The sequence below is a fragment of the Gigantopelta aegis genome, chromosome 8 (assembly GCF_016097555.1).
Source record: "Gigantopelta aegis isolate Gae_Host chromosome 8, Gae_host_genome, whole genome shotgun sequence".
Lineage (NCBI taxonomy): Eukaryota > Metazoa > Mollusca > Gastropoda > Neomphalida > Peltospiridae > Gigantopelta > Gigantopelta aegis.
In genome coordinates, this window is record NC_054706.1 from 9613455 (window position 1) to 9641429 (window position 27975).

The 27975-nt window shown below is 36.6% G+C and overlaps 1 protein-coding gene across 1 annotated transcript; it reads right to left on the bottom strand.

Annotated features, from left to right (window-relative positions):
- Positions 1-1240: 1240 nt before the first annotated feature.
- Positions 1241-27971, bottom strand: LOC121378731 (sperm receptor for egg jelly-like). The gene is made up of 13 exons (XM_041507017.1): positions 27178-27971; positions 26372-26532; positions 22315-22488; positions 20400-20555; positions 17420-17541; positions 15868-16056; positions 13945-14076; positions 13324-13524; positions 12379-12475; positions 9006-9211; positions 5283-5510; positions 2978-3428; positions 1241-1389 (listed from the first exon to the last, which is right to left on the bottom strand). Exons 1-13 carry the CDS (start codon positions 27969-27971, stop codon positions 1241-1243), a joined length of 3060 nt encoding a protein of 1019 aa, XP_041362951.1.
- Between the last annotated feature and the right edge of the window lie 4 nt (positions 27972-27975).

The window sequence follows — 27975 nt, forward strand, 5'->3', positions numbered from 1 at the left end:
CTCTTGAGAACTACAAACACCACAGTGATGTAATGCATGTCGTGAAGATGTCACGATGTCAGAGAAGAAACAACATAATGAAAAACATTTGTAAGTATGTATGTGTAAGCCGGTATCTCATCCATCTCTCCCTGTCCCTGACTTCTATCTGTCCCAATCCTTTTGTCTATTTGTCTGTCTTTGTCTTTAAACCTTGCTTGCCGTCTGTTTCACATCTCCACTCGATGTCTCCTTCCAACTGGGAGCACTATCTAAGATCGATACCAGTCAGTGGGTCCATCGGGCTGTTTCACATTCTAGCCAGTGCACTACGACTGGTATATCAAAAGGCCGTGGCATATGCTATCCTGTCTGGAGCATATAAAAGATCCCCTTCTACTAAAGGAAAAAATGTAGTGGGTTTCCTCTCTAACACTATATGTCAAAATTACCAAATGTTTGACATCCAACAATGAATGATTAAAAAGTATATGTGCTCTAGTGGTATCATTAAATAAAACATTTTCCCCCAGTACTTCTCCAGTTCTGGTTCACCATCTCCATCCTCTTCCTCGACTTGTATTTAATCATGTTATTTCTCCACTGTGTACCACTCCATTCTCTACCCCACCTAGAGCTATAACCCTAACGTTTACCATGAAATAACTTTTCTTCAGTCTTATAATCCTTCTTCCAATCATACCCCTCCCCTCCCCCAAGTTTGTCAACAAGTTATATCAGATATACACATGCTGCTACCCAGAGGGGCACCAAACGTTTAATAGAGCAGTCAATACAGCCAGTCCTGCCACTGGAAATGCACATGACAGTGTTTGTTTGCAAAACATTTTTTTTTATCTAGACAATAAATGTATACGTTTTTATTTCATCTAGTACCACTGTGTAAAGTACCCTTGTGCATTAAACATGTTTGGTGTATCTGTCAGACTATAAAGTTGTGTAAAGCTGGAAGTGTTACAAAACCATCTGATTATATCGAAAATTAGCTATGAAGGGTTCCAATTTCTTGAGTTAATACTTTGAGGGAGGGGTTGTAGTACTGCAATTTGTGGATCATAGTTTGGTTGATATGTTTCATAGTGTTTTAACCATATACGATAACATTATCACCTATGAGATTTTATTTGGTATAGTACAACCATGTGCTGCTTCCCCTCGTTTCCCAGCCTCAACTAGCCATATGACATATAGCCCATATTTGCAGCTACCCCACCTCCCCCCAAACTCAAATAATCATATCTCATACCTCACACATACTGCTATTCCAGTCTTGAAGCTGTGCATCCCAGGCGAAACATCCGATTGTAGTGACTCTAAACATGTATGGAGTCTCGAGAACACTGGACTCGTTAGAGGTCGTCGTGGATTTTAGACCTGAAGCATCGTCTGCTTTATAGGAAACGAAAAACAACACATCAGTACATACCTTGTCATACGAGAGAGAGAGAGAGAGAGAGAGAGAGAGAGAGAGAGAGAGAGAGAGAGAGAGAGAGAGAGAGAGAGAGAGAGAGAGAGAGAAAGAGACAGACTGACAGAAAAATTGTAGAGAGATGGTAGTAAGTCTGAGAGAGAGAGAGAGAGAGAGAGAGAGAGAGAGAGAGAGAGAGAGAGAGAGAGAGAGAGAGAGAGAGAGAGAGAGAGAGAGAGAGAGAAGAAGTAGAAAGTATAGAAAGCATTAAAAAAGCCCCATCTCATTGCAAATATGTACATCTTTTCTCTTCTGTAAACAATAGGATGTAGGGTCAGCACAACAAATCATCAAAATGGGATCCATGCAATAAAAATAATAGAGAGAAAAAACAAGAACAAAAGAAAAAAGAAAACAACAACACACACAACTATATATATATATATATATATATATATATATATATATATATATATATATATATATATATATATATATATATATATATAATAATAATAACAGCAAAATAAAAACCCAAGCAAAACAAAACAAAACCTCAAAAGAAAAAGAAAACAAAACCACAAAACAAACCCTAACACTACTTATAGTCAATATATACAGAAAACACCCATTGATTTGTTCCGTGTGTCAGATACTCAACTTTATATTCACCTGAACCATCAATCGGTTATGTGGTGAATAGTTACCCGTTCTGAGAGGGAAAGGTAACTAATTATAGTGCTAGGTTATGGTATTTGATTAGGTAGATATATGTCATGGAACTTAACAATCAGTTATCTAGCTGAAAAGTACGTGAACAGACTTCCGATAGTTGAGGTTTTGAAATATTGTGCCTTGAAGAACAGTGAGTATTTGCAGTTAGGCACCAGATATTCTGTTATAGGCAGATACCTCTGCTATGTGGGCTGTCTGCAGAGTTGCGGATCAAGTGTCCTTCTATGGGCAGACACATGGAAGTATTTGGATTATCTGTTTGATTGAAGATCAAGTATCAGCTACGTGGGCTGTCTGTCCAGTTGAGGATCGACTATCTATATATATATATATACCCTAGCTCTGTTAGTTGTATTTCCAGTTGAGGACCAATATCCTATATTACACACATATACCTCTGTCAGACTCAGGATCAAGCATTCTGTTATCAGACGAGTGTCTGGGACAATCAGCTCCCCATGAACTGAACTGATGCTGTATTTTCAAAGATCTTTAAATATATCTGATCACGGTTAAGTGCCATACCAGATGCCTATCACTGTGTTAACGACTGTACTGGTAAAGATTGCACACCACCATTAATTACTCCATTGCGTTCAATACAATTTCTATGTCAGAATACATTATGTGACAAGCACAATATTGAGAGATATTACTAGTTTTTGGGAATACTCTCCAATGATAACTAACGTGAACCATAGGACGACCATCCTTCAGTTAGCCACCCCTATGCCAGAGCACCGCCTCGTATTCCTCTTATAATAGTGACAATATACCACTTGAACAGTTGTTATCAGTTTGTAGATGAGTATATAAATATATAATAATAAATACCTTCATTTAGTCTAGGTCGCAACCCCAGATAGACTACACCCGTACGCTTTAGGATGCCTGCAGGAATACAGTAGTTAATTCCAGACTCTCCCTCTTTCTCCTTGTAGGAAGTGTAATGGTCAAACGTGATGTCAGTGGGTGGTGTACCAGTTCTAAGAAACATGTCGTAAACAAGTTTGATGTCGTTAATCGGAAGAACAGATAAGCAGATATTTAGTAGAAGACTCCTGTAAAACAATCTGTGGTAGAACAGTTTAGCAGCATCTTCTTTAATGAACAGGGGTGTGATGAGCTTGTACGGGGAGGTCACCGGATCAGCCTGTTTGACAACTGGTTTTGAGATTTCTGCTAGAGAGCCGTCCTCTTTCTGTACCCGGGCAACCACGACAGGCGAGTTGACGAGCTTGGCATTGTCCCCATCAGTGTAGATGTTGCGTTTGACGACCCTGAGCTAAATATTGAACATCAAGGATTTAAATAAATAATTTTAGCATATCTTAAATGCAAGGGTCATTACTGATAACAATGAGTTAATCGCACTGTAAACCAAACTGTTCTGTAACAGTATATGATAAAGCTATACACAAAATACCAGCTCAATAAATAGAGGCATAGCGAATAAAAAGTCTGGAAACCTATGTGAGACAGACGGATAGAAGAGAGATTGAAGGATGGTAACAAACCTATAGTCCCTTCCAGTTGGACTCTACATGAATACGAATGAATGAATGAATGAACGAATGTTTAATGACATCCCAGCACGAAAAATACATCGGCTATTGGGTGTCAAACTGTGGTAAAATGCAACAACAGTGTGCTACATGAATACATGCTAACTTGGATATATTAGTATAGACATTGCATTTTCACAAGCCAAATATAGTATTTTGTAAATAGTCACCATCTTTCTGGGTATTTTGAATATATTCAGCTACATGGTCTCTGCGTACTTTATTGGCATATTGTAAGAAATTAGTTCCGGTTAGTATAACAAGCTAGAAGTAGCTTAGGTTATAATTATTGACATACTTATGTATTAAGGTTGGTGTAATGTAACAAAAGAGAAGTAGCCTGGTTTGTAATTGTTGCGGGCGAGTGCAACGAGTGGCTTAACATAATAGTAGTGTGTGTTGCATGCATTGTGAGCTTAGGCGTGATTATTTTTGGTGGATAAAAACCCACCCTTTCTGAAAATATCCCTCGAAATTTAAATGCTTAATATAGAGACAATTAAATACATAATATAATAATATTTGAAAAGCCTGTTCTAAAATGGCATCATAATAACTGTTAAAAATAAAATAGCCGCAAATAAAAATTTGAACGATGTGTAAATAGATCAAAACTGTCCCCTCTACCCTGGACACCACCACCACTGGCCATGCCAGAAGCGGGACAACGGGGGACCGGGTATGCCTAAAACCTTAATGGATGTGGTTATGACAAATGTGTTTGGTACTGGTCACTGTTAACATGTTACTTAGAATGTGTGTTTATACCAGTTTAATTTGTGTGTGGAAATATTGTGAAGTACATGCATTTCGTTTTATTTACTCTAGGCTGACGACCACCATACGTAGATTATGGTATATTTTATTGGATTAATATTCTAGTTTGTATAGTGTTAACAAACAAAGAGCCTAACATGGTCGCATATTGCTACTAATCAATATTTGAAGGTATATTTGTGAAGAGTGGCGTCATTCCTCCAAAAGTACAAGTACTAAGGCCTGCTGAATCTATGGCTGTAGCTGCCTGAGTGAAATGGCTACATATAGCATGTATCACCGTTTTTCATTAGTAAACATGACCACTCCATTCTTACTATGGTGTCCTGTTGAGGATAGCGATTAATGACTATAAAAGACCACGAATATCTGGATGTATTAGTATAGACACACAATATAATTTTGTAGGAAGCATTCTATTAAACTACCACTATAAGATGCATTCATCATACTCCTGTGCTCTCAAGCACTGCGAAATATCTTTTCATAACTGGAAATTATATGTCATATTTTTAAAATACTATTGCATACGAGGAATAAGAATAAACGATAAATAAATGAATACTAGTACATGCATATATTAGTATAGATATAAAACATAATTTATGGCAAATAGTCTATCAACCAACGATTATGTTATTAGTTTAGCAGAGCCCATTGCTATCACACATCTTATAACGTCCAGACTTTCTAACTCTCACTCTTGGTTATTCTTTGTGAGATACCTATTCATTATAGAAACAAGAAATGCTTGCGTGTTTTGAAACATTTTAACAGTAATTGTCATGAATACTAACTTTGAGTATTACAGGGTTCTTGTTTCCAGTCGTCTCGTTTTTTAGACCATCCAGTTTAAAGTTTATGCCGTTCAAGGGTGCTCGACTACTGTTGACTATACTTTGCGCAGTCTCTTCCTCAACAGATAAACCAAATTCTTCCTGGTCCAGAGTTTTCTTTTTTATCCTGCCCATTAGCGCAAATATGCTGCCTGTTATGATTTCTGAATTACCAAATGTTTTTCCAATCTACAATGAAATTAGGGGTATACCGAAAAAAGTATTTGAACATTACTTTTTAAAATGAAATAAATTATTTTCAATACAATATATATAATTTCTTGTCATTTTGATGATTTACTAGAGAAATTAGAAGAAAAATATCTACGCAATTGCGAATGTAGAAGTGTCTGTGTGTGGGGGAGGGGGGGGGAGGGGGGGGGGGAGAGGAGAGGAGAAATTGTGGACACAAATACCACAGTAGAACAACATCATATAAATAATTTACTATCTGTCTACCTCGTCTCACAACCCTGCAAGTACAACTGGCAGTGGCACCCTTTCGTAATATAATATTTGGATCCCCTATAGCTAAAGCCAACTTGTGATGAATACAAAGCTAACCAAGAGGCCTAAAGAGCTCTGCTATTTAATTTTAAATTTTGACACTAGGGTATATTTTGAGATTAACTACAAAAAAGAATGATGTTTGAATACCACATATCTTGGCTGCAATATATAGTGGAATTGTACTTGGCAGTTGTTATAATTTTGGAACAGAGTTGTCTGAATGTATTTATAATCTGATCAGGTTGAAGTAATATAAAATCTTAATGACTTAATATGTAATTTACAAAACAACTCTATGTTTTTACCAAATACTATTTTAAAGTTATTTTTTTTAACGTCACCACAAAAACACCTTGATTTATTAATAATCGGCTATTGGATGTCAAACATTTTTACAATCTTACAGAGGAAACCCGCTACATCTTTCCATTAGTAGTAAGGGATCCTATATATGCCACATCCCAGACAGGATAGCACATTTCGCGCCCTTTGATATACCAGTCATAGTGCACTAGCTGGAACGAGAATTGGCTCAATGGACATCCATATATACAAGAACTCGTATATTGATATATTTTGGGACCAGTTATTCAAATGATTTGCCAGCTGTTTTAGAAACACAAAATGGAAACATTTACTTTATACATATATTTAAAAAAAAAAAAAACCCAAAATATCTTACAACATATCATCGATTACTATGACCTTCCATGAACGCCAACTAAACAAGGTGAGTGATACAAATCGAGATCAATTATGAGTAATAAATATGATATTAAACTCGCCACCACCCGCACCATGTCTATGTCCCTCATGAAACAATTCTCATTTGTCACTCCCTAAAGCTCGAAACTACTGAGGACTATATCACTCGGGACACAAACACCATACACATGAAAAAATAGATATTTATAAATGCCCGTGGTCAGCATAACCATTCTTTGAACAACTGGCCCCTGGTGCAGGTAACAGCATTTTCAAGTATAGTAGCATACAGTAAATTATACATATATGATACATGTCGTTATACATCAAGCGTCTACCTAAACACACAATATTTCAGTTTAAAGTAATGCAATTTCCGCTTCTCTACACTCTAATGCTTTTACAATATAGATTCCTAATTTTTTTTAAAGATATTAATTCCTTGTTGCCCTTAAGTTAGAAAACATATAAAAGGATCTCGTAATGTAATACTTTCTAGGAATATATATAGTTCTTAATGTCTCATACAGTGAACAATTTATAATGAAATGAAATTCATTTTCTACTTCTTTTCTATTGCATAATGTACACATTTTTTCCATTTTATTTAAACCAATATGTCTCCCTCATCGATAGCACTATTTATGTTATCGTAGTACCAAGTATCAGAACTATCGGATACAAATTTAAAAGTGTTGAATGTTATATTTCTGGATGCTAAATTTTTTAATTTAATTTTTAAACATTTGATACAAATTTTCAGTTTTCAATTTTCAAAATTTCTCTGTATTAGATTGACCATGAGAATAATTGTACAATAGTTTTAGAAATATATAATGAACACTCTAGGAAAAAATAAACTTTTAACTTTTCAGTGTTAAATGTCAATATAAGTATAAAACATTTAACAATAAAAACAAGTTTTAAGCTTATTATCTCACTATTATTTAGAATCATCATTAAGTGTGTCAACTGTCCAAACAAAACTCTACAAGAAGATAGTCTTTCAATTTTCAGTTTAAGTTCTAAAACCATTAATAAAAATCGACAATTTCCAAAATATCTCTCTATTAGTTTATAAAGGCTACCCTAATATTTCAGTTTCTGAAGACTGCCCAAAAGAATTATGAAACCAAGTTACAGAACTATTTGATAAAAATTCTTGAAGGTAGACTCCCAAATTTTAGTTTTAAAGTTTACAAAAATGTTTCAATGCTTCATATTTAATACACATTTAAAAAATTAAAAGTTTCCTAAATTTCCCTATTAGATTTTAAAGACTGTCCGTGATCAAAATTCTTGGAGAGGGAAGACTTTCAAAATTTCAGTTAAATTGTATAAAATTTAATAAAAAAGCAAAATTTCAAAACATATATCTTAATTAGTTTGTGCCAACTTCATAATGTGAGTTTCAGACTATACATTCAAAAGTCTAGGAGAAAATAGACTTGTAAATGTTCAATGTTAAATTTCTATTTAAAAGTTTTAAATTTAATACCAATTCAAAAAATGACAAATCTATCTAATCTAAACACATAACCATAAATAAAATGTTTTGAAAGCGTCAATAAATAAAACATTTCCTTCCTTCAAATGCTGAATGTTAAATTTCAATTTACGTTTTTAAAAAAATTTGTAACAATTAAAAGATCCGAAACTTCCAAAACATTTAACTATTAGTTTACTTCGACTTCCCAAAAGAATCATAATACCAAGTTTCAGAACTGTGATAAAACATTCTAGTACAAGATAGACTTTCAAAATTGTTATTTAAATTTCCTAAAATGTATCTAATTACTTTGTGAAAACGTTATCTGAATATAAGAATACTGCATTTTCAAACACTTGGAGACGATATACTTTTAAATTTTCAATATTAAAGCGTATATTTAGTTTGTGAAGACTGTCACTGAAAATAATTGTACTGAATTGCAGAACTATCCAATCAAAACTAGGCCTATGCAAAATCTATGTGTGTCATATATAACTCCTGTGACAAATCATATACATACATACACATACACATACACATACACATACACATACACACATGCATATAGTTCAGTTAAAGAGCATTCTTTTTAAGGATGACTCGATAGCTCAGAACTATCGTGGCAAGTCTGCAAGTTGCGGGCGATTCAGTGCCTCGGTTTGGAGTCCCTGCAACAGCCAGAAAGGATTTAATTATCCCCTGCGAGAGTGCGTTAATATCTATATAATAGTAAAACTCGATATACATACAATATACACTTACATCAATACATACATTCATACATACATACATCTGTGTGTGTGTATGAATGCCACTGGTCATATTACGAAAAACAGCCTTTTTGAAAGATTCATAATGTATAATTATCCATCTGACTACTATGAATGAAACCATGTATGCCTGGTTAACACAATAACGTAAAGGCAACAGAAGGTGAACACCAGACTGTTTTATCTGTCACATTGATTACAACGTACATGTTGCTGCCTCTTCTGTCTCTCAATCTGACGTTTTGTCTTGATGACTTTCTTCAAGTATTTTCTTTCGAAGTCGTTGAACATGCGCTCTCCCTTAGTGAGGTGTTTGTTCACAAAGATCTTAGCACCGTCCAGGTCATCTAGATCCTCCACAATATCATCATTTGCCTGGATGTTGTTCAGTCTGCTCTCTGCGTCTCCTATTGCTGAAATCACAAATCGAAATAACAACACTGAAGACAAGAAACAAAACGAAAAATAAACCGAAAAAAGAAAAAGAACAAACACTCGAAGCACCACCCCATAAAACAACCCACCCCAACACTCCCTCCAAACAGTGTCACACTTTTTGAAGTGCAATAGCGAAAAATAGTGTATAATGCCGAAGATTGACATTAAGCACAAACTCAGTTTGTCAATAGAAGGTGAAATTTTCATTTTGATAAATGACTTACTTTGTGTTTTTTGGGCATGATATAATGATAATAATAATGAATAAATGCTTAACGACACCCCAGCACAAATATACACATTGGCTATAGGGTGTCACAAAAGGTAAGTACATGAAAACATTTAACCTGCAATTCTGCATAATACTAAACATTTTTAAAAAGAACCGTTTTATTTCAGAAATACAGTTACCCAAAGTATTAGCACTGGCGTCGGAAGCGGGGGGGGGGGGGGGGGGTGTCTTCGGAGGGAGGGGGCAGTAGCAGTAGTTTATATATACTCTTGAGAAAAGGTAGGAGAACCTGAAATATTAATGTTAGACAGAACATACGTTTTGACCACAGACATTCTAGTAAAGAACGTTCAGGTCTGTTTATCAACACACCGAAGCATATTTCATAGTTTACACACGCATCACGCAGTTGCCTCGTACTCGTGCGTGGGGTATCATTCTCGATTTTGACAATTTTCAGGAAGGTCGATTAATCACTGTGGAACATTATTTCTGTCAATCATTTTCATTCTCTGTGTGTGTGTGTGTGTGTGTGTGTGTGTGTGTGTGTATGTGTGTGTGTGTGTGTCCCACGTTTTGGAACATTTCTACGCCCGTGATTAGGTTCACGAGTGTTGAATGGTTAGTCGCCCCTAGGACCACGATAATACGTCTTAAATAACAATGATTTATATGCGTATGTTTAAAGTAGAAAATGTCTTCATAATGTCTTGTAGAAGGCAATATCACCAACTGACAATAAATGAGAATAGAATAGAATAGAATAGATGTTTAACGACACCCCAGCAAAAAACCCTTCAAATCACGCATTTTGGAGATCATTACATAAAAATAAACTAGTGTTTAACGTATTTTGTTTTCTGAAAGCTGTACAGCTTTTCGTGTAAAGTTGCTATTGAAATGTATTTATTTGATGAATGCATACGTCAATTATGAAATGTCACCCTAGTACGTTTGTTTAACTGCCAATAAACGTAGTGACGTGACCTCGATTAATTTACATCTAATTTGCAAAGTTATCAAATTCTGAAATTATGTGATCTGAAAAATATGACATATTTTGCTTACACTGGATATGCTAGCTAATATATGATACGTATATGTATCTAATCATTGTATCCTTCCAATATAGTGCATTAAGCTGTTAGTTCAAGACACACACACACACACACACACACACACACACACACACACACACACACTACTAACGTCCAGTAGACTTATTAAAGATTTTGTCATACTAATCAATAAAATATAATTTCTCAACTCCTTTATAAAAGTTAAAGTTTGTTTTATTTAACGACACAACTATAGCACATTGATTAATTAATCATCAGCTATTAGATATTAAACATTTAGTAATTCTGACTCGTAGTCCACAGAAGAAACCTGCTACATTTTTCCTAATGTGTGTGAACCTAATCACGGGCGTAGAAATGTTCCAAAACGTGGGACACACACACACACACATACACACACACACACACACACACACACACACACACACACACACACACACACACACACACATTAGGCAAGGAATCTTTTATATGCACTTTCCCACAGACAGGAAAGCACATACCACGGCCTTTGACCAATTGTGGTGTACTATTTAGAACGAGAAAAAACTCAGTGAGTTGAATGGATCCACCGAGGTAGTTCGATCCTGCGACGCAAGCACGTCAAGCAAACACTCAACCGACTGAGCTAAACCCTTTATAAGACGACATCTTTAATATGGGTAAACATTTCTTTTTTATGCACATCTTGAGCTGTTTTTACACACTGAACATAAACTTAGGATTTCTTTAATTTCAATCGAAACAGGAATTACTGAACAGAAAATCATTAAAGCGTTTGGTGGGTATGGAGTATAATTAAATATGTTATCAAAATTTGGAGGAACGAGTAAAACTGAATGAAATGCTATTTTTTCTGCATTATTGTTAAACATATTAATGTTTTATATATTTGTAAGAAGCCCAAACTGGATTTTGACTTCAAATAATTTCGTACGTACGAAATAATATTTTATGAAATAAAATGAAATTTAACCTAGTACAAATATTAGAACGACCAGAAACACGTTTAATATACAGACACTAATATTTTATGCAGAAAAATCTAATTGATATGTAATTACAATCGTTAAAAAGTCTCTGTCAGTCGATAACAGCTTAAAAATTGCAGCAAACTCAAGAATGTCCCTGTAAGAAAACAATGGGTGTTTAAAACTGCTAGTTCAAGGCATCTTTGACTACTCTGGTTTCGCACCAAAAAAAAAGTGAAAAGAAATGGCATTCTAATTTTAGTAGGACCTCGACCATATTTGAAACACAATAGTAGCTGCCACATTAATACTAGTATAAATTAAATTACAGTAATTTACTGGCCAAATAAAACCAAATTTTATGACAAGACCTGTCACAAATGGCAGGCATGGTCTTATTTAACATTCAAAGTTAGGTACACTTCAAACTTTGTACCGGTGAGTTAAAGTTTGTTTTGTTTAACGACACCACTAGAGCATATTGAATTAATAATCATCAGGTATAGGATGTCAAAACATTTGGTAATTGTAACATTTAGTCTAAGAGATAAAACCCGCTACACATTTTCGTTAGTAGCAAGATATCTTTTTAACGTACTGTTCCACAGACAAGATAGCACAGACCACGGCCTTTGATATACCAGTCGTGGTGCTCTGGCTGTAAAGAGAAATAAACCAATGGAACCACTAACGGGGATCGATCCCAAACCGATCGCGCATCAAGCGAACGCTTTACCACTGAGCTACGTCCGGCCCCACCTGTCCCGCCCTTCTTGTCAAGCCCCACTTGTCCCGTTGAGATGTTATTTGATATACTACGTAATAAATATTGCTTTAATTCAGTGTAATTTAATCATTACCTTTCATTGCAGACTCAATCTGGCTGATATCTCTTGTGTGTTTGAGCGTTTCCATGAAGACTTTACTTAGTGTACTTAGGCCATTCGACACATTTGACTACACAAGGAAACAAAAAGAATAACATGTATTATTCGTACAAATATCTTTAGCGACAGCACTAGAGCACATTGATGTATTAATTATCGGCTATTAGATGTCAAATATTTGATGATACTAACATGTATTCGTACAGGAAAACGCTGCATTTTCTGTTAGCATCAAGGGGTCTTTTATAAACACTTTCCCACAGACAGGAGATCACACACCACGGCCGTTGATATACCAGTAGTGGAACACAGGTTGAGGCAGTCAGAGAACGGTTCCATCGGTCCTATGATAAAATCACCTGAAGCGAGTACTCTGTCGACTGGGCTAGATCCTGTGCTCTAAATGGAGTTGTAATTCTCCCTACATTTGAACCCACCTTGACCCCTGTATGCAATGTCGTTATAATGTGTTATAATTATGTGTCACAATTGTTCATAATTACACATGTGTTACGTACATGTTGGTCACAGTTAATATTTGTTACATTGATGAAACAATGTCCTGAAGTGTCGAAATCTTATTTTTGTAGAAGTATATTTGTTTTGTTATTCTCACATTGACTCTGGAAAACAAAGCGTCGTTCTGGTGGTGGTGGTGGTCCTTGCCTCCCCCTAGACACGGCCCTGTTTACTATAGAAAACAATACTACCATGCAAATATTTACGTTCATTTAGTAAAGAAAACTGAAATGAACATGCTATGTTTAAATTTAGCGAAAAAACACCCTACAATAAACATTTTGTACATTTATTGTGAAAAGAACTGCAATGAATATGCTAATTTTACATTTAATGTAGAAAATGGACATGTTTTTGTTTTTACATTTAACGTGGAAGGCAAATCTGTAAACTGGTCACCTCAATACCAGGCATGACAATTTCCGGTTTTTCAATGGTCGTTGACAACGCCGATGTTAACATGATGAGGATCTCAACTGATGGTTTTGTGGTAGGTAACACGATCCCGTTGCTGTCGATGTTGCCATGCCCGACAGTATATGGAGCCAACACTAGCAATTCGATGGCCTCAAGGGTGGCACTGGTTAAAACCGCTGTGGCCTAGAAAAACAAGAGCATGTTTACTCAAAATTAAAAGTTTGGCGTTTTTGTTGGTCCTTTTATTATTTTAATACGAATCATACCACTGTGTTGATTAGCTCAGTGTTTCATTCGTTCATTCATTTATATTCATTCGTCGAGGACATCAATTATATCTTCATTCTTCATTCGTTCATTCATCAATTCATTCAGTCAAGCATTAATCAGTCAGTCACGCAATGCATCATATTTATGTCCCGATTCAAGTTAAGAGCTTAATATACTGTTTAAATTAGAAGAAAGACTATTCCTCTATCCAGACACTCTGTGGATCTGCCAATACACAGACAAAAGATAAATGATTTGTCAGGGTTATGCCCCAAAACCAAATGAGTACGTAGAATAAAATATTGGATGTGCCATTAGCAAACAGACATGTACCTCTTGGGTGCGAATCATATCTGGACTGTGAGATGTCAGGAATGTCAGAGCGTTAGCTACGACATTGTTTACATCACCGTCACCAGCAACAGCAGCATCGGCGATGGAAGCAGATGTGACCTCTGGTAATGGCTGCCATTGATAAAGATAAATTGAAACAGGTACGTCGTAGACACAGAAATCAAATATGTAAAAGGAATGAAAAGGGAATATATGTATGCATGATGAATGAATGAGGAAAAGGACGAACGGAATGAACAAATGATTGAATGGAAAAGGAAGATCGGAATGAACAACACAACACGGGTTACTGATTGTCAATCAAGGTCAATGAATCAATCTGTCCGTAGTCCAGTCGGTTGAGTACTCGCTTGAGGTGCTTGAGGTGCTATGTTCCAGGATCGAACCACCACGGTGGATCCATTCAACTGTTTGGGTTTTTCTCGTTCCAAACATTGCATCACAACTGGTATGTGCTTTTCTATCTGTGGGATAGTGCATATAAAAAATCCCTCGCTTCGTTAGGAAAAATGTAGCGGGTTTCCTCTGATGACTATGTGTCAGATTTAACAATATGTTTAACATGCAATAGCCGATGATTAATTCATCAATGTGATCCTGTGGTGTCGTTAAACAAAATAAACTTTTAACAATCGTTCCGCGCGACAAAACTGTTATCCATGATCAAGAACGTATCTCTGCACAATGCAAATATAAGGTCCTGATCATATAATAATGAGCGTATTACACGTTCAGTAGCATACACATAATATAATATAATATAATATAATATAATATAATATAATATAAAGGGCTATGATAAAATGAAAACCACGTTTATGATAACGTTGATTATTATTCTTTTAGTTATACAATGACACCACTAGAGCACACTGATTAATTCATCGTCAGTTAATGGCGGTCAAACATTTGATAATTCTATGTGTAAACCCGCCACATTTCCCATTAGCTGCCAGGGCTCTTTTACATGCATTGGCCTCGATGGTATCGTGGTTACACCATCGGGCATAAGGCTGGTAGGTACAGGTTCGCAGCCCGGTACCGGCTCCCACCCAGAGCAAGTTTTAACGACTCAATGGGTAGGTGTAAGACCACTACACCCTCTTCTCTCTCACTAACCACTAACAACTAACCCTCTGTCCTGGACAGACAGCCCAGATAGCTGAGGTGTTTGCCAAGGACAGCATACTTGAACCTTAATTGGATATACCACGGATATAAGTTGAAATATGCATTTTCCCACAAACAGGGCGGCTCACTCAAACCTTAAAATCATGACAAAGAGGAAACATTAGAAATATGATTAATATTAAACTCGATGATGTTTACATCTACTATAAAATCTGTGTTTAGAAATCACCCAAATCTGTATATATTGGTGGCTTCTTAAATTTGTACTGTTAAGTCGGTTAACTGCTTAATAGAGGTGTCCACTTGAACAAGTTTGACTATAGACAGTACGTTGTTAATATACACGCCCTGTCATCGTCTTATCATCAAAGTATCACTTAACGTATCACACACATATATCATACTATCTCTGTTTTTCTTTCTCCGTGTGCATATCTTTTTTTCTCTCTTTCTGCCCCTCTTTGTCTCTGTCTGTCTGTCTGTCTGTCTCTTTCTCTCTGTCTGTCTGTCTGTCTGTCTCTTTCTCTCTCTCTCTCTCTCTCTCTCTCTCTCTCTCTCTCTCTCTCTCTCTCTCTCTCTCTCTCTCTCTCTCTCTCTCTCTCTCTCTCTCTCTCTCTCTCTCTCTCTCTCTCTCTCTCTCTCTCTCTCTCTCTCTCTCTCTCAGTTACCATTACAGTTGCTGAGATCCACTATTATTAATTTATGTAGTCCATATCTGAAACAACCCTTAGAGTGACTGGTACAAACCGAAAGAGACAAGGCATTACATACCATGTCGTTTATGGCTGACATATACGCGGATGCTACTTTTGCCATTTTCTCGGAATCTCTGCTCATCTTCAGCAATCTAACAGCTAGCTCAGCTTCTTCCAGGAAACGTCTTAAAACTGGGTTGCCTTCTTCGGGGTCGTATGTGTCTTCGAGCGGTACTGGTGGAAGATCTGGAGCTGGGTTATGGACCTGTAGAGTAAAATCAGTATCAAATTATATACGAAACTATAAAAGAAACGCGAACTGTGAATGAGACAAGACTACCCCCCCCCCCCAAAAAAAAAAAAAAAAAAAAAAAAAAAAAAAAATTCCAACAACACATTTACATTCATGGCAAGAATAAATGAAAATATTCAAAACTAGGCACTGTTGTAATATTCTGAAATAATTTGCTACGTATTATTAGAACAGTCCCAAAACAAATAATTACCTATTATTAGAATAACAAATAAATAGGTATTATTAGAATAGTCCAAAACCAAAAACGTAGAATAGTCATAGAACAAGTATAAACGTAGTTAGAATAGTCTGAAAACAAATACGTATCATTGGAATCGTCCCGAAATAAATAAATATGTACTGTTAGAATGATCCTAAACAAGTATATCCGTCTTATTAGAATATTTCCAAAACAGGTAAATGATATAAGAATATACCAAAACCAAATAAATACGTACTTTTAGAATATACCAAAAATAAACTGATATACGTGTATACTGATGCAATAGTCCAGCTATAAATATACCTGCACTGTTAGAATAGTCCACGAATTAATACATACTATTAAAATAGGTCAAACATACATTAACACTTACTATTAGAATAGTCCACGAATTAATACATACTATTAAAATAGGTCAAACATACATTAACACTTACTATTAGAATAGTCCACGTATTAATACATACTATTCGAATAGTACAAACATACATTAACACTTACTGTTAGAATAGTCCACGAATTAATACATACTATTAAAATAGGTCAAACATACATTAACACTTACTATTAGAATAGTCCACGAATTAATACATACTATTAAAATAGGTCAAACATACATTAATACTTACTGTTGTAATAGTTTAAACTTGAATACACACTGTTGGAATAGTCCAACGATATATTAATATGTACTGGCAGATTAGTCAAACAATATATTAAATTGCGTTCATTGAAGTGAAGATTGCATCGGTACACAACAACAAATAGACGACTGTTTAACGACACCACGGATAGAAAAAGACTCATCTGTTAAATGGTGTGAGACAAAAGTAAGAATATAAAAACTCACATGAGAATACAAATTGTTCATTCATAATTAAACACAGTGTATAATAGTTGAAAAAGGCAAATATGTCCAATGCACCAAAGAGAAAAATACGAAAAAACCCCAACAACAACAACCCTACACAACAAAACAAACGCCTAAAATAATCACAAACACCTACTCTCCTAAGAATAGCCCCCAACAACAAACAACAAAAACAACACAAACAAATCAACAAAAAACAAAAACGCCTAAAACCCCAATAGGGCCCAAGTTATACCCACCGTAACGTCAATATTCACAATAGCCTCAGCGTTGAACAGATCCCGTATTCTGAATTCAATTTTACACAAATAGTTACTTTCTTTAGGACAGACTTCTAACTTTTGGACCGTAGTAGCTTCGTCTAGAATTTAAAAACAAAACAAAAAAACTTTCAAAATTGGCTAGAGTTGCTGGTTATCACATTTACATACTAAATAGTATTTACTAATGTGTTTTAAGTAGTGCTGAAAACATAACGTAGAAAACAAATACTTTTGACATAATTGTTAGTTTAATGCAATAAAACAGTTTTTATTTATAATTCATACTGTTATATAACCGTCCAAAATACATTAATACTTTCTGTTAGAAAATATATCGCTTGTTCAATGCAATAAAACAGTGTGTGTTTGTGTGTGTGTGTGTGTGTGTGTGTGTGTGTGTGTGTGTGTGTGTGTGTGTGTGTGTGTGTGTGTAATTCATACTGTTATATAACAGTCCGAAAATACATTAATACTTTATGTTAGAATGTATGCTTGTTCAATGCAATACAACAGTTTGTATATATAATTCATACTGTTATATAACAATCCAAAATATACTCTATCAAAAAAGAAACTCATAGGTGATAGGGAAAGAAGAAAAGTGTTTGGTTTTACAAAATATAGTTTTTTTGTACGATGTTGCTGAACGACCATGTTTGTTAATGTTCCTGGAATGGGACAGCATGCCCAAATGCACTCTAAAACAAATTTAACGCACGTTGTGGCACGTTAAGCGACAATTCTAGTAAATCGTCGTGAAATGGTAAGATTTTGGTGAATTGACCTGAAACTCAGGGAAAAGATTGGGGTAGTGATGGGTATTTCAAGCTGCAATGCTCGCAATGATGCCTCATTTCCATTTCGACGTAGACGAGTTACAAGATGCCACGACTATGCCTGCCGAATCAAAACATTGCAATAGACCGCCTCCAGTTAGGAGAATCGCAGTCAGCAATCGCACGCCACATGAACGTCCATCAGAGAGACCTCGCATAACAACTGCAGCACAAGATCGCTACATCCGGGTTCTGCACTTGCGTCACCGAACTACGACAGCAACGAACACTGCTGGACGCATACCTGGTTTGAGAAGGGTGTCTGCACAAACCATTCGGAACCAACTTCTAGAAGCTGGTTTACGGGCTAGGAGACCGTATGTTGGCCCTGTCCTGCGACGTCAACATCGACATTTACGTGTTCGCTGGTGCACGAATGTACAGGGGTGGAACTTGGGAAACTGGCGGCGAGTATACTTCAGCGACGAGTCACGTTTCCTTCTACAGCGACGTGATGGACGACAACGTGTTTACAGACGCCGCAATGAACGTTTTGCCAACAACTGCGTCGCCCAAGTTGACAGATTCGATGGAGGGAGTGTCATGATGTGGGTAGCCGTCTCATACACCGGCAGAAGTGAACTTGAGTTCGTACAAGGCAACCTGACAGCTGTACGCTACCGGGATGAAATTCTTCGCCGTCACATGCTTCCCATTTTGGATCGACAGAGAGAACTCTTTCAGCAGGACAATGCCAAGCCGCATACGGCACGTGTAACAATGGATTTCCTACAGAATGAGAACATTAATGTGCTGTCTGGCCATCAAGATCGCCAGATCTCAACGCCACTGAACAACTATGGGACGAACTGGACAGACGTGTACGCCAGCGTGACCCGGAGCCTCAGACGGTTCCGCAACTGTTACATACACTGCAGGAATAATGGGCTAGGATTCCACGTGCCTGGATTCAGAGACTCATTCAGTCTATGCCAAGGAGATGTCGCGCAGTGATTGCTGCTGCTGGTAGCCACACTATGTATTTATTTCAACGCCCTCGTGCGACGCTGTTTGGTGACGAAAACGTCTCCACTGCCGTCAGTCCATAGCAAGAACATTGTCACATACTCATGTCAAATGTGACTGTGATATGATCATAAATAACGAAATTATGCCACTTTGTATTAAAAAGATAATTCCATGAATATTTCGCCTATGCGTTTCTTTTTTGGCAGAGTATACATTAATACTTTCTGTTAGAATAGATATTGCTTGTTCAATTCACTAAAACAATTTATATATACATATAATTCATACTGTTATATAACTGTCCAAAAAGACAGTAATGGTTTCTGTTAGATTATGTATCGCTTGTTTAATGCAATAAAACAGTTTATACATGTAATTCATATGGTCATATAACAGTCCAAAAATACATTAATACTTTCTCTTACAATATATATCAATCTACCACTCAGACCGCCAATATTTGTCAAATCGGCTGACCAATCAGATGTACTTCCATAACTAGCGGTCTCATTGGTCAGCAGATTGAAACCGGCGGTGTCTTGGTTAAGCCATCGGACATAAGGCTGGTAAGTACTGGGTTCGCAGCCTGGTACCGGCACCCACCCAGAGCGAGTCAATAGGTGTGTGCTCAGGACAGCGTGCTTGAACCTTAATTTGATATAAGCAGGAAAATAAGTTGAAATGAAATGAAAAAAAGTGTCGTTTAGCACATAGTCCTTCCAATAAATACAATGGATCAATAATCGAGAATTTGGAACAACTTGACAGGCCCGTACAAACTGGGGGTGGTGGTTGGGGATGGGGAGGATGCGGGGTGTGGTTGGGGGTTACGCCCCTACTTGACGACAAACGTGTACCCTTTTTTTCTTTTCTGTTATATATAAATATAGATAATAATGTGGCTTGGGCCCCCCACCCTACCCAATAAAGACTGTGGCCCTCTCACTAGAGATTGTACACACACCCATCTCCAAATATAATTTTTACAGCAACGTAGCCATAATTCAACTAGATATCAAAATACTGATAACAAGCTGGATTTGATAACTATGTAGCTAGTTGAATCAAGTATGCTAAATGTACGAATGTATAAATTTTCAGGCAACGTCCCCCTCCCCCCGGCCATATAGAAACACACGCGACAGTCTTACTTCCGGTGTAGATGATTTGAGCTACGTTTCCTTTGATCTGCGAGATGACGTAAGTGAGAGGCTCATCGGCGTCCAAGGTCTTGTTGCGGTCGTAACGAGGTCCGTCGTCCTTCCAGTTCTTACATTCGAACCTGAAGTCGTCGGTAGCAGCATTACCTACAAAACAAAATCAGTTAAACTCCGATCTATGGGACGTAAGTACGTAGGTATGTCTGTATATGTGTATGCACGTATGTATGTATGCACGTATGTATGTATGTATGTATGTATATGTGTATGCACGTATGTATGTACGTACGTATGTATGTATGTATGTATGCATGCACGTATGTATGTATGCATGTATGTATGTATGTACGTACGTACGTACGTAGGTAGGTACGTGCATGGTGAAGGTGTTTATTAAATATATTAAACAAGGCGAATTCACTGTCAGTATAATCATCCCTTGGTTAAAGACATCTCCGATTGGTACCTGCTTCGTTTACAAAATATAAAAATAAAAGACTTGATTGTTCGAAGTTAATCTTTTTATTGGTTGACTGGTAGCTAGTCACTTCGTATCATGGTCCTTTCGTACCATAGTCATTTCGTAACTAATTTGGTCATTTCATACCCTGGTCATTTCGTACCATTGCAAAAAGTCACTTCGTACCTTGGTCATTTCGTACCATAACTGAAAGTCATATCGTACCATGGCATAACATTTTTTTAATAATCATCTCGGTAGAGTCTTTTACAAAATAACATTAAATTACAAATTTATGGTTAATTTAAGGGATATGTTATCGGCAAAAGACTAAAAATTATTTCCGCTTTGTATAAACATTAGCAATTGGCTAGTTTGGCAATCAATAGGGTAATTAATATTTTAATGGTTGTTATTGTTTATTTCTTAAACAAATAAGATGCAAATAAGTAATATTCGGCCATTTCAGCTGGTAACTGAAAACTTTGTTCATATTTATTTATTATTATTAGCATATTTATTAATTGTGAATATAAAAAACACAGTTTGGTCACTTGGATTATTGCCGACTTATTACAGTAGAAACACTGTTTCCCTTCGCAGACATTTTTCCATACAAGTGTGCAAGTAATTTAGTGTCTAAGTTCTATTCTCATTTGATGAAAATTGTATACAAAACAATACGGATTATCTTGGACCTTAAATCTATTCCTCTCACCTGCTTTAAGGGTTATGTATGTTTAATGTGTTACTTTGAACATATAAGCAGAGCAATGAGGACGATGTGTTATTTTATGAACAATGAACAACAGATGATACCATTTCGCAATTTAACAATGGAACTGTCATCACGCACTGGTATCAATAACGGTATGCTGCACAATATCGTGTTCTGAATTTCAAACTGTCCACAAAAATTCGGTTGACTCAAGACTTATTTTCATATTTAGCAGACATCGGTATCTCGGATAGCACGTGACACTGTCGGCTCATTACGAGATCGACGATTCTAAGTTGCCAACATGCTACAGTATCTATGGTTATGTAATGTCATTGTAAAGAAGTGTTTTCAGACATCGGATGCCTGTTTGTTCCTAATTTGCTCTGTCGGTGTCGGAAGGTGTGAATTCCGGTGTAATGAACATAATAACACTGATGCACATTTGTTCCCGACAATTTGTGGTCGGATTGTGTAAATATCGTTGTAACAACGGTCGTTGTAACGAGATCTACATATATATATATATATATATATATATATATATATATATATATATATATATATATATATGTGTGTGTGTGTGTGTGTGTATGTGTATGTGTATGTGTATGTGTATGTGTATGTGTATGTGTATATGTATATACGTATGTATGTATATTTCTCCCCCTTCCTCCTCTCTCCTTCCCTCTCTCTCTCCATCGCTGTTTGTATTTTTCGTTACTGACCTGTTAAAGGGTTGACGGTACAGGTTCCATCGTAAGGTTCGCCACTCACAATAAACACAGAAGTCGCCCACGCAGACGGGAGAGTTCCTACGTTGGACACTGTTACCTTCAGTTTGTAAGATTTTCCTGGATCCAGAAAGTCAGCCGCAAGTTGGAAAACTTTTTCATCTGGACCTGTGAGTGTAATAAGATGAATTAGTTTTCCTTCAGCGAACCATTGTAACAAGTATGTCTTCTATTTTGCTATTTATGTACATTTGCATAAGCACGCACGCTATGGTCATAATAATGTACACGTTGTGAGTTTTAGACAATTACAAATAGTACAAAGGATTTTGTTTAGAACTGATGGATGTGAACTACTTTAGGTCATATTCCTAAATCATGTCACATTCATCCCACAATTGAGACTTGAAATGAGACGCATAGTTATATATTATTTAAGTCTCTTCCAGGATAGACATAGTAAAATACACATTATATCATTAAAACATTTTGTCAATCGGGCTAAATAGAGTGAGTGAATGGATGAATGAAAGAGTGCACGCATGTATGTTTAACGACACCCCAGCACACTCTTTATAGAGTTACGAGACTCATAATACTAATCAGACTATAATATACATAGAGAATATTTCATTTGGTTTTTCGAATACGATTTTTATGTCAACTCGTGATGTGTGAAAACCATATTTTTACGAATTGCGAACCATGTTTTGACGAATTGCGAAGGCATGCAGGAGATGGCCCAAAAGTGCTCTAAAAATTACCGAAGTGGCAACTATCGTACTACCAGCTAAATTTGGGGTCCTGACTAGATCCTGGGTAAAAATTACCCAGAATACCTGTTGGGGAACAAGGTCAAATGACGTCATCAATATGGCCGCCTCGATTTTGATATTTTTGCATCTGGTTCCTATAAAGTCTTCATTCTTTTTAGTTGCGTGGCATTTTAAGCCTTTACTAAGTTTGGAAATGTTATAATACAGTTTAAAAACAACATTTATTAATTTTTGGGTATTAATAAAAGTTTATACAAGTTTATACAATAGAGAGCCCTTGTAATATGGTTGTCTCCAGGCGAATAATGCTGTTTCTTAGCGATGATGAAGTTAGATTTACTCAATTTAAGCTGTGGTAGTTTGTCTGGTTGTAGCTAATACAATGCCTTGGTTACTAATACAAATTCATTTTAAAAACATTGCATTATACTATTTTGGATCCTGATATTTAGTGTCTGATTGTATTCTCACAAGAAATATGCTAGTGTTAATTTCTTTAATTGTGTTTTTGAAGATATCTAGCTATGTATGTAAATAACTTTCTGTCAAACACTCTCACACATGCAAGCATATACTATTACCACACACATTTAGATTATTGTAACAATACTGCAGTATTTGAGGGTCACACGTTTGGTACTGCATGTAGGAACGCAGGACTGGCTTTATCAAAAGACCACCCCACTCCTTTGGAGTAGACGCAATTTATTCATTCTATCCACTGATGAATCACAGGTTGAGCAATAGTGGGAGCTGTAGTTAGGCATCCTAAGGTGATGAAATGATTTCAATGTTGTTCCATTCTGGCAGTACAACATATTCCTTGCTACGTCAACATGTTCCAAGTCACTGGTCTTATTAAGAAAAACTTACGGTGAAGAGCTGGAGTGTGAATTATTTGCATATACTAGTACTTTGGTGTAAGGAAAAGGCACGGGTGTTATGTAAAGGCACTGGTCACATCAGGGTAACACTTTCATGCACCCCGTGCGGTCCTTTTACATTTGTATATCATGTTAAGCTATGGAAAAGAAGCAGGCACATGTATATCTCTTTTCCCAGGACGTCATATATACCATTGATGTAATGATATGTAAAGTATTTAACTGTACCACAGGCAAACCATATTATCACATTTGTTTTACCCAAGGTAAAAAGTTATGGATCTTGTCCAATTGGGACGACAGATATATTTGTGTTAACAGTGCGCACAAGATAGCTGGTACAGTCGTTCATAATAATGTTCTGCACATGAATTAAAAGTGTGGTGTCTGATTCCTCCTAGTCACATGGTGGCATTGAACGAACATTTGCTTGAATAATAACTGTCTGGTGTGCATGGAACTGCTACCCTGATGTGACCTGTGTCTTTACCAATATAGCACTCAACTCTTACACCAAAGCAGATACAGATGGTCCATATCTCCAGCTACTGAAACGCATTACAGTTATCTTGTATGATAAATTCAGCGATCTCAAAATTGTTAACGGAGCAAGGGGAAAATAATAGAATCCATTTCATTTACACCAGGATGCCCGACTGCAGCACTCAAAACAGGTTGCCTACCAAGATGAATTATGGCTCACCAGTGAACAGTTACCAAAATGCACCCACTCGGTAGAGGGGTGGGGATGGAATTTTGATAACGAAAGCCTTTCTACCTGTAGCCTCGAAGACCTGCAGTAAGCTAAGTGGGTGTCATCCCATTATGTCTACGTATCCATTGCAATTGGTCTTAAAGATAAGATCATAGCATTTAAGATCATAGCATTACCTGCATAATAATGGACAAGTCGGTACAATCTTTACTTGGGACGTTTGGGTGCTAATAGTAAAATTGGTAAAGTGATTAATTATATTAACTAATCAGTTAAATGAGATGTCTCTAATTTGTTTTGCATTTGTTTAAATACCTTGTGACTGAGTAATAATCATGTTAAACAAGATGTATTCCTGTACTATATTAATATTAAACTCTGATATCATTGACACTAATCACACATTGACATTGAAACTTTCAAACTGTTCCTCTAGTATTATTCACTAACATGTTAATTAAAATGTGATATTTTCTAATAGCTTTATAACATGTTATTGCTATATCTTTCCCGTTATTCTCGTTGACTAGTCCAAATGCATGTAACCGTTAGATGATTAGCAATTCACTCGTTAATGTTTTATAATTTACTTTATTGTTCGACCAAATGGCATTTTAACCAAATGGAAATGAACTGTTAAGTGTAGAGGCGATACGGTAACAGAGTGCACTGGAGTCAGCTGAAATTTATTTGTTACTGTGATAAATATAGTTTTAATTGAGAAAAAAACAATGCCTGTGCAGTGGCGTAGGAAATCAACAAATCATCTTCAATATTATATACCTCTGCATATTGCACAATTATTAATTGTGTTAATCTATGCCGTGACTACAATATATTCTCTATTTCAAGTACGTTCTCATGAATTAATTAATTGCATATCAAAAAAGGTAATCCATGGAGAGCCGGCAGCGGGTTTCATCTCTAATTATCTCCGTGGTCCGTGACCATATTTTCGAAGCCATAATGTTTTGTGCGTTGTTAAACAAAACATTGTTTTCTTTGTACAGTTTCTTCTTAAAGACTATCTAAAACACAACGATAATTCAGCAAGAAGCTGGTAATGCACAATAGACGTTTGTCTTCCTGAATAATATTTCTCCATATTTCGTTCCTTGTATACAAATCTAGCTAGTAATATTTGAAATTATATCACTGCATTCCTTGACCCTAATTTTTTTAGTTGCGATCCTAGGTGGCATGGGTGCTGAGATATTGGTACTAATAGGTTTTTATGGCAGCCATCTTGAAAATCCAATTTAGCCACCATAATGTAATTTGGGCAAATGCTATCAACAAATACAAAAATTAGCTGGTAGTACGGTAGTTGCCACTTAACCCTCAAAATGAGCCTCAATCTGCACGCCTATAAAGTAAACACTATTTTCCTAACGAGCCCAAATCTGAGATCTATATTTCGGATTATGAGTGAAAAAAAAGCCTATCATGTTCAATACACCAGATCTTGTTAATTTTAATTCCACGAGAACCCTATGTAGCCGATGGCCTAAAAGGGGGAAGCCTAAAATATAGAATACGTAAGTCTGAATCCGACAACAGACGCAACAAGAAAGACATCAACACATCCTGCTACTATTCTTCTTCTTCTACTATTACTAGTACTAATTCGATGACGGCAACTAGAACAACTACTTTGAAATAACATGTGTACAAACCTGACAGAACAAGACCATAGTTAGCCCCATAATATTTGTACAGGTCCCACTGATATGTTGCCGCTGTCAGTTCGTCGTCCGTGCAGTTAGTGCAGTTTAAGCGTGTGTCGTAGATCATGCGGACTCGTCTAGATCTCTTCATTTCACAGTTCCACTTACAGCTGAAAGCAACGTTGTTAGGCCATCGTAGAACATTTTAAAATTAGTAACTACTTTTAAAACGAACACTTTTTATAAATGTATATGAAGCATGGATGACATGATAATACATACTAGCGAGACATTTTTTATTTGAAAAAATTAATGCAGTGTGATTATAATCTAGAATATTTCAAAACTGTTTTTGTTTGAGCGGGTATGAAACGGAAATTATTGGTAAAAAAAGTATTGGGATCTGTGGGATAAACAAAGACGTTACTAAACGACTGCAATATAGCACAGGTTAGCAAAACATGCCAGTACATGTACTTGGAAACGGAACAGAGACTGGGATTGGCACACTAGTACCCCTTCGCGTGCTGTAACCTCACCGTGGTGCAGGGGTGTAACATTCTCTTTGAGATTGGCCAATACAGCACAAAATTGAAATTTTGAGTAAAAGTCTGTATCTATCTGTGATATTTGTATTTTTGCACAGTTCTTTACACTGTTTGTATTTAAATCTTGAATTCTTATATTGATGTTGATCATCACTTTATTTGTTTGCATTACCATGTATTGTTCGTGCTGGGGTGTCGTTAAACATTCATTCATTCATTCATTCATTCTTATTTTGGCACGCTAGTAATACGTTTAGGTATACTTACTACAGAAAGAGTTCTGGTCTGGCATCGTCTACGATGTGTATGGCTTGAATAGCTCTTGCTGACCGGACGTTTTTGGAAACAACAACTTCAAATAAGAACCAGGCATTGAGCTGCAAAGACGACGCAGAGACTGTCACGACACCGGTGGACGTGAAGCTAACCGTGCACCGAGCACCGCTTAGGTACGACGTGTCATCACTCAGTGGGGTTAAATACTTTTTCAGGTTGCCCTCCACCACCTTAAAACACTGCCAGTAAAAAGCAAGATGGTATTCTTTCCCGTACCCTATCACCGGATCATATGAATTAGAAACGGCGTCTAAGAAAATATCAGCATCACTGTTTACAGTCAACTTCTCGCCTCCTTCTATCCCAGCAACTAAAGGTGGGTCTATAAGATGTAGGTACATCGTGTCTTGGCGCATCGTTCTCACGCCCCATGAAACAACAGCCAGACTACAAGACAGTTTGTAGAATCCAGGTCCAAGTTCACACATGGCAAGGTCATAGACCTTAGCATTTGGACTGGCAACATAGAGTTTACGCCATATAGGACCCTGCCGTTGTTCGACTGTCCACTCGAAGGTCTGGTTAGTACTGTTCTGGCAATTTGATGTCAATTCTATTCGTTCAGAGATGATTGGCATCAACGATGTGTAGGCCTTAAGAGGTGTCGTGGAATTGCGGTATCTCTCTTCGAACATGCTTGCCACAGTAAAGCATCCGCTCACCACTGTGTTGTCTCCAACTGATAACCATACGGCTACCAGCAGGAACGGGTACTTCCAGATCATTTTG

Bases quoted from the DNA above. Each gene is read 5' to 3' on its own strand.
- LOC121378731 (XM_041507017.1), bottom strand. From the start codon at position 27,971: ATGATCTGGAAGTACCCGTTCCTGCTGGTAGCCGTATGGTTATCAGTT. The intron at 26,533-27,177 runs GTAAGTATACCT...CGTTGCTTTCAG, and splicing joins AGACCAGAACTCTTTCTGTA to CTGTAAGTGGAACTGTGAAA. The intron at 1,390-2,977 runs GTATTTATTATT...TTTCCTATAAAG, and splicing joins GCGACCTAGACTAAATGAAG to CAGACGATGCTTCAGGTCTA.